General features: G+C 35.6%; 1 protein-coding gene across 6 annotated transcripts; it reads right to left on the bottom strand.

Annotated features, from left to right (window-relative positions):
- Positions 1–1,355: 1,355 nt before the first annotated feature.
- On the bottom strand, positions 1,356–7,623 carry LOC133791099 (telomere repeat-binding protein 5-like). 6 transcript variants are annotated; one of them, XR_009874123.1, is made up of 11 exons: positions 7,310–7,623; positions 5,739–5,940; positions 4,788–5,631; positions 4,472–4,678; positions 4,313–4,375; positions 4,135–4,214; positions 3,612–3,853; positions 3,162–3,479; positions 2,892–2,955; positions 1,668–2,170; positions 1,356–1,543 (listed from the first exon to the last, which is right to left on the bottom strand). XR_009874123.1 is itself a non-coding variant. In XM_062228996.1 (11 exons), exons 2-11 carry the CDS (start codon positions 5,817–5,819, stop codon positions 2,000–2,002), a joined length of 1,878 nt encoding a protein of 625 aa, XP_062084980.1. In that variant the 5' UTR covers positions 5,820–5,940; positions 7,310–7,623; the 3' UTR covers positions 1,665–1,999. The 6 variants fall into 6 exon arrangements, 4 of the variants coding, with proteins under 4 accessions (XP_062084980.1, XP_062084976.1, XP_062084979.1 ...); XR_009874124.1 differs by having other exon boundaries at positions 1,356–1,516; XM_062228996.1 differs by lacking the exon at positions 1,356–1,543 and having other exon boundaries at positions 1,665–2,170; positions 4,788–5,089; positions 5,282–5,631.
- Between the last annotated feature and the right edge of the window lie 734 nt (positions 7,624–8,357).

Raw genomic sequence — 8,357 nt, 5'->3', positions numbered from 1 at the left:
TCTATAGGAAGTAATAGTACAATATACCATAATATATATATAAAGTAATATATGTAGCATTATAAACAATTAATTAAAAAAAAAAAGCCATTAATACTTCTTGAGACTAGTTTTTGAGGGAATTTTGTGGCTAGATTATATGACAATTTGCCCTCTTTATATTATTGAGTATGAGAATAAAGTGAATATATAATAAGACAGTTCTAGTCGAACCTCTAAAATTGACGGTCACAACAAAACAGAGATACTAATTAAATCATAATTGAAAATACTAGTCATTATCTCATGTAATGATGTCAAGTCAATTATGTAAAAAAATTGTGAAAAGTGATTATATGATGAATTTAATAGAGAGATGGATCACTTTAATTGTTAAAATTTTCAGCCACAAGATAAGAACGCTAGTCATTCTCCAATTAATCCAACAACCAAAAATGAACTAAAACAAGGATTGTCTAATCTCCACCACTAAACAAAACCGTCGTTGTCCTTACCCATTTTCTTTTTTAATATTATCCTCGTAGTTTCATTTTCTTCTCTATAGTTCTATACTAAGGATGGTCCAATTTGGAAAAAAAATAAATTCAATACTAATCTAATATTAGCCACAAATATCCATGAATTATTATAGTTATTATCCATATGTATTAAAAAATAATTATGAAAGGGGCAGGTAGGGACGTAAAAAGAACATTATTTGACGCCAAATACAGAAACGACATAATTGAAATGGGACCTTCCATTAACTCTTCTGCTTCATTATTTAAAGGTTATATGCTAAAGAATTCATATGATGTTGTTTCTACCTGAAATTGCCACTTCATTTTTATCTTTGCTATTATTATATTTTATTTCCATTATATCGAATTAACCAAAGTTGGATTTTGTGGGATTCTCATATTTGAATGTTTTTATATTTCTTTCTTTTGTTTACAAGTAGATAATATCATGTAAAAAAAAACTCATAAAACTAACATTTTTTTAGTGATATATTATATTAATACATTTTCTACGATCATCATGTATGGGTGGGTATTAGTATTAATTTATACCCTATTATCGATAACATAATACTAATACTAATACTATAAAATATTACACATGAAAACTAATACTTAATTAGGTATAACTGTCCTAGGAAATAGGGAAATGCATATGGATCCACGTTAGTACTCACCCATTATCTGGCGTAACACACGTGTAGACACGTGCCTGGCTAACAAAACTTAACTAACATTTGGACGCTACGTTTGTCTTTTGTTTTTCCACTTCGGTCATAATAATAATAAGTAAATCAAGTGTGAAAGCTAACTCTGACAAGTACTGTTAAAATGACTTTTCCTGATAGCAAGAGCTGTAAGAATTGCCGTATGTTTTTCAATACATAAAATAAAATGAGGTACAAGAACTTACAGCAACAATATTTGCTGATACATTATATAATGGTTCAAGCTATAAATAGCTCAAGCCTCAAATGAATGTGTCTTCCTCTTCTCCTCTGCCACAGCCAATTGATCTACCAAAGTAGCGAGAGAGAGAGAGACTGTTACAATAAAATGAATGGAATATGAAAATGAGGGGGAGAGAGAGAGAAACAAAGAATATTACAATAAAATGAATGGAATATGAAAATGAGGGAGGGAGAGAGAGAGAGAGAGAGAGAGTACATCAACAGCTTAGCTTTTGGGGTCAAATTAATTTTTCCGTTAGCGAATGCTCTTATTCTGTCAAGTGTCTAACCATTTACATGCGCTTGCCTTCTCCCTGCAAAGGATAAAAGACCCAATGGCGCAGAGCAACCAAATATTACATAATCTTCTTCACACTTTCTCTATCCCTTTTTCCCTTGTCATAATTTTTACATCATTAACAAAATTACACAAAGAAATAATTATAAAAAAAGAAAAAGAAAGGGGGGCCTCTTCTTGGCCATCTAAATCCCCCCATGGATCCTAGTAAGTTTCCTTCTTGTTGATGATTATAGGGTGGGAGAGTTTTCTTAGAGGAGAAGGCAAGTCTCAGGCTGTTGTTTAAGCTGTTGCTTGGCTTGCTGCTGGGACCAGTGTGCGTGAGCAGTTAGGACCCTGTCCAACAGGTCCTGTGGGACAGGCTCTCCTCTCCTTTGTTGGGGTGATATTCTTGCCGTGTGTACTAGTGTTTTCCACTTGTCCTGCACAAACCAAAAGAAAAATATAGACACGTCACAAACAAGACCCCAACTCAACTCACAAACACCTTGGCTCTTTTAGCTTTCTGGCCCAAAAAAAGAAAGTCTTCCAGGGAGAAAAAAGGCAATTAAACAGGTCGAAACTTTGATTAGACTGAAGTGGGGACATGAATCCATCTGTGACCATGATCAAAACAGATGACAACAAATTTTAACAGTGAAGAAGATTCACTTGGGAATGTAACGGGGAGAAGGGTTTATGACCTTGAAAAGGGTATTCTGAGTAATGATGAGGGCATTTTAGTCATGAGGGCATGTGTGGAAAAGTAAACAGTAGATGTCGTGTACAATAAGTACTCGTAAGATTCCTTGATAAGGTGGTATTTGAACAGATAAAAAGTAAGAACGCTGATAAAGCTATCTGGTAAACTGGCTAATCACTTACCTGTAGTACAAGCAATTATTTGATAGAGGCCCAGAACGGATTAAACAAAGAAAATTTCTCTGGCGGACCCCAGCACATAAAGTAGACTTTTTTTGAAAAAAATAATGGTAATTCAAATTACCATCTGTAAATCTTGGATCTTTATAGGTGTTTGTAGTTGAAGACTTAAAAAGTAACGTGTACAACTTTACACCAACATATGGCAGTTTAGTTAGTAGAATGAGCAAACTAATTGAAAATTAAAAATAAATAATTGAAGTTGGCAAATAGGCTCCTTACCTTCAAATCAACATATGTCCTATGCTTCGCATTATCAAAAGCTCGCAATTTAACATCACGCCACCTATACATGAGCCCCAAACAAAATAATTGGTAAGAACCCCAGATAACACCAAAGGTACCGCATATAGGAACATGTAACACCAAAGGTACCGCATTAACAGCTATTTGCCTACATGAAGTTTCTTATATTGAGGGTCAAAGTGAGGCAAAACTTAATATTTTAGAATATTGCAACCAGTACTTCTGGTGATTTTTCAGCTAAATTACCTTCCAGTTCCAAGTTTTTCAACCGCTTGAACAAGTGCTTCAACTTCAGTAACAGAAAATGGACGACGGATTCGACGCTGTGCCATATCGGATCGCTTGGATTTCCGTAGTGCTGGAACCACAGATAGAGCCTCTACATTCATTTCAGGGATGGGAACCAATGCTTTTGAATCTGTTGTACTTTTGTCTGCTGATGTATCAGTTGGAGAGGGGGTCGAATCATGATCACTTTCAACAAAGTTACTTAAATTAGCAACACGAGGCTCTGGTAAGACATTCGCATTAACGTGGTCAACTATTTCCTGGTTGAGTGGATACCTAGTTAAGAAAGCAATTACAAAATAAGTTCAACATCAAACAAACTAAACATTCATAACTACCAAGTGTAGCATGAGGATTACAAAAACAAGACACAATAACATACTCGAATATGTGGGATACGTGTATTACCTTGCAAGGATCTCAGGTGCATCACCAGGAAGCAAATGTGGAGAATCTCCAGAGCATAGAGGTGGGGGACTTTGTGGGGGGTTAGGCTCCAGGGTAAATCCCAAAGCATCCAGCTCCTTGTCGTGAGAAATTCCAGACTGCAGTAGTGTTATGTTGTCATCTCTTACTTTCTTTCCCTGAAGGAGTACACCAATATGTAAACCACCTCCGAGTATTGCTGTCACTGCATCCATAACTGTCCTCTGTTGAACCAACATAAACAATCAGTGACACAAATATGACCATGTAACCCACACAAGACATACTAATATTTTGTACGGGCTGCTGTTCCAAAATAGGTTTAGTGACAAAAAGGTAGACACTAAAATTACAAAAATAGACATGGATTAAGTATTCAAAACATCACAATCAACGGAGTGGACATTAACAAGAATGATGCAAGTAAACTGCACTTACTCAACTTAAGAAAATATAGCAGAAGTATATTTCTTTAGGATAAACAATAAGAAAATTACGGTTTTACCTTCAGTGAACCAACAGTTGCAGTCTCAGGAATCTCAATAAAAAGCTCTGGCACCCTGAAAGACTTGATCCTTAGCTTCACTGAGTAAAAGAAAAATACACCTTCGTATAAGAACCTCTTTCAATGTCAACCAATCAAGTCAAAAGAATAATAATCATTCCGTCATAGGTTCTCATACCATGAGAATCCCTGCGTTGGAATGATGTTCGTTGACCAGCAACTGAGCAAGAAGTTCCAGTCCCTGTATAATGACTTTGACTTAGTAGACTGACGAGGTGTCAAAACACTAATATGCTCTAAAATTCAATTAAGAAGAGCCAATGGTTTTGAAAATGACCTCCTTGCATTTTTGTACATGAACCAGAGGCATCACCAATGCTCTTCTCAATTGAGTTAAAAAATCCTCCACTATTAGTACCTCCATCAGATGCCCAGACCGAGCTATGATCAAAAAGTTTCCTCTTTTTGAAAGGAACAGTCATTTGAGTCCTTTGGCGTTTGTAGCAGTCTTTCCTACTACGGTAACTTGGTTTAATATTGCCATCTGCAAGATACAACAAAAAAAAAATTATTGTTAGAAAGTGCAAAGCACCATGCAGAGTATTTCCAATAGTACGTAACAGAGGCCTTTTACATACTGGGGAACCACTTACCAGGACTTGAAAGTGTCTCATCCTTATACTTTGACCCAACTTTCCAATATTTAGAAGCCAATATTTTTCTTATCCTTCGGTCTCCAATCCGTGGTGCTCGTTTGAAGTACCTGGTTGTGGTGCTAGGGTGAGTACACCCTGAGGATTTTTCGTCATCATCTCTACTAACTACTTTCACATCATCCCTGGTAGAGGGAAGTGATGTCTGCGGGATGTGGTCCCCGCACAAAGGTGCCTTCGCACTACAGTCTGAACTGGGCAATACAAGAGGTTTCCCCTTAAAGACGGTTGGATACTCTGAACTGCACATATCAGCAGCAGTGCCAATTAGCACTTTTCCAGTATTATTTGACTCATCTTTTACAAGTGTCTTAGTTTCACCTTCCAATTTACAGCCACCAGACTCCCTGTACATAGACAAGCCTTCTATTTGGCTACAGAAACTTCCTACTTCATTCTTAATTTTGCTAGTATCAGAATTTATAGCAACTAACCTCTCAGAGCAATTAGAAGTTGTCATTATAGAAGTAAAGCTCGAATGATCATCATTTCTAGGAAATGAAGACTCCTTCGAGCTGTGGTTTACATTAGGAGCTTGTGATTCATGCTCAGAAACAAAAGGTTTCCTGTCCCGAGTTCCTTGATCACAAGGTTCCACCTTCAGTGGCACATTTCCATCATGCCCATCTTGATCAACAATTACGCACTTGTCTTTCTGATTCAATGTATTACTTGAAGTGGGAGAACTCTCTTTCTCGAGCAATAAATTACCAGCTACAGTTGCCAGCAGGTCAAATGCACACATTTGATTTTCTTCAACTCTCTTTTTAACTGTACCCCTCCTCTAAAATACACAACAAAAGCGGCAATATGAATCACTAATGTTTGACAGTGGTGAAATTAACAATATAAACAATATTAGAAGATATATAAATAGTGGATTGTACATACCCTAGCTGATCTAGTAGCTCGAGGCATGGCAGGTACTTGATAACCATTGAATCCATAGTCTAACCTCTTCTGCAACACCATATCGGGAAATCATACCACAATATTAATCAATCACAAAGAGATAGCATTCCTGGGCACGTTTGTTCACTAGACTAGGGCCTTCACTAATCACTTATGATCACAAAGTCCAAAATGAAAAACCCTGAAAAAAGGATGACACAAATCAATTAGTCCGATCAACATAACTGCAAACATAGAGCACTAAGAAGAAGAAGAACAAGATAATGATGAAGACACAAATCAATTAGTCCGACAAAAATAACTAAAAGCCTTAGTACATTTATAATACCAATCCTCTATTCACTAAATGCTTAATGTATAATGAGGAAGGAAAGTGATCATCCTCAGCCATAAAAAATTGTATATAATTCATGTTTTAATTAAGATTCAATCTGAAACTTTCATAAATTTTGCGTTTTTAGTCTGGTAATTTGCACAACATCAGAATCTCAAACAATGTCCTGGCCATGAGGCTTGAAGCCCGCTTCTATCTCTTATAACTTTTAAAAGAAATGTAAATTAACACAAACTAGACGAAATAACTAGAATTCAACCCCATGACTCTATCAGATCCAAATGAGCTGACTATAAAAAAGCAACCAAAGCCAACCCAGGTAAGAAAAGAAAATTGTGATGACGAGGGAAAAAAGTATACAACACAGAAAAGTTGCATTATTTCATAGAAGATAAACCCAAGAGCCCAATTGTCAAATTAAAAAAAAAATCCACCAAAAAGGTAAGTAAAACAATTTAGGTATGGAAGAAACTAATTTGTAAGGAAATCAACTCAAACAATATAATTAGAAGAAGAAAAAACCTGTTATAATCCGAACTAGTATTGTGTAAATAGCAAAGAATGAGGGAAACTAGAAGAAAGGAAAATCCTTAAACCACTGCAAAACCCTAAAATACAGAACAGAGCGAGATACAGATCTATGTGACAATTCTGGGCATGAACGGTAAAAGGTGGGTAACAATTGGACAAAAATGGATTCAAAAGATTTATTTAATAAAAAAATTCCAAAATTTTCAGAGATCCAAAATCTCACGAAAGAAAAACCCTGAACTTCTTTTCATCCAGCCCCAGAAATCATAAGATGATTAGAAAGTAGATCATACCCTCAAACTTGTTTGAAATTTAGCAACGAAAATAAGATATATATATTTATGTAACCACCCATCTCGGATCAAATCCATAGAAAACTCTGAATTTTGGAGAAAGTACGAATCAACCGTGAAAACCAGATAAACTATGGAAAACAAACGACGGTCAAATTACTAGAGGTTTTTTTTAAGGAAAAAACACACAGAATTTGAAGACATGGCAGAGTTATGGAGCTGAATTGCACCAACAAATCACATTTTTCTCTTCCATTTCCACCACAGTTTCTCGGGAACCAAACAGGGTTTATAGGACAAGCATCGTCACAAGAACCCAAAACCCACAAACAAAAACGCAAGCTTTTCGATCATTCGGGAAGCGAAATCGACGAGAAACACAAAATTCTCACCTTTAGGCAACGAACTTCGTCCAAAGCTCAAATCTTTAAAGTGAGGAAACAGAATTCAGAGAAATTGTGAGGAGAATGTAGGATCGTGGGATTGTCGGACAATTCAGAGAATAAGGAATTTTCCCTCCATCATGTAACAAAAAAACCACTTTCCCACTCAATTTCCTATCCCATGTTTTCCCGGAAAAGCAAAAATGACAAATTTTTAAGGTTCAAACGCAAACCATTTTCTGTGATCTCTGCTCTCTTTTAAAAGAAAAAACTCAATCTCAATCTCTATCTGATCGCCAAAACCCTCTGAAAACCACCCAACTCTTGTCTTAAACCCCCAACTCTTATACCATTGACCCCTTTGCTTTACAGGACCTATAGGTAATTTCATTCCGGCCAACCGGCTATAGCAGGTTTCTTTAAACCACCTAAAGACCGGTTCTTCGTATCGAGTGACCCACCCATATTCTTAATATCCTTAAGATCTTGACACGTGGAAATTTCTCTGAATCTTGTGGCCACCTAAAGTCCGCTTGATCGAGAAAAACGTTCATTCACGAAGAGAGCTATTTATTTATTTCTCAATTTTTCTTTTATTTTTATTTTTGTTTCTCACCCCATAATTTTGGATTGGTAGAAAAGGATATCCATTTGTTTTATTCTTTTCATTTTATTTTCAATTTGTTTTTTCTTTTATAAATATTTTAACTCGCAATATAAAACCCCATGGGTAGTTTTTGGTTATCAAGAAAAAGAACCCAGTTTTTTTTTCCCCTACGTAGAGGTAAGTTTTACTTTTTTTTTTCTCTTTTAACTTTAATTGCAATAAAATGGTCCAATTTTGCCTAATTAGTTTAACCGCCCACCAAACCCCGACCTATTAACATACTGATTTGACCTTATTAAACCTTTAAAAAACTGTAACGAAAGTTATCGAACCCAAACTAATTACAAGTTACAGCATAGTCAATAATATTTTATAGATTATTAGTAACTAGTAAGTACAATATATATTTTTTTCTCAAAAAAATATATATAATTTATAAATTACGTGGTA

This window comes from Humulus lupulus, chromosome 7, assembly GCF_963169125.1.
Source record: "Humulus lupulus chromosome 7, drHumLupu1.1, whole genome shotgun sequence".
Classification (NCBI taxonomy): Eukaryota; Viridiplantae; Streptophyta; class Magnoliopsida; order Rosales; family Cannabaceae; genus Humulus; species Humulus lupulus.
This window is presented reverse-complemented; position numbering and strand designations above follow the sequence as displayed.

Bases quoted from the DNA above. Each gene is read 5' to 3' on its own strand.
- LOC133791099 (XM_062228992.1), bottom strand. From the start codon at position 5,819: ATGGTGTTGCAGAAGAGGTTAGACTATGGATTCAATGGTTATCAAGTA. The intron at 3,854-4,134 runs GTAAAACCGTAA...TTGGTTCAACAG, and splicing joins CAACTGTTGGTTCACTGAAG to AGGACAGTTATGGATGCAGT. The intron at 2,171-2,891 runs GTAAGGAGCCTA...TGGTTTGTGCAG, and splicing joins GGACATATGTTGATTTGAAG to GACAAGTGGAAAACACTAGT.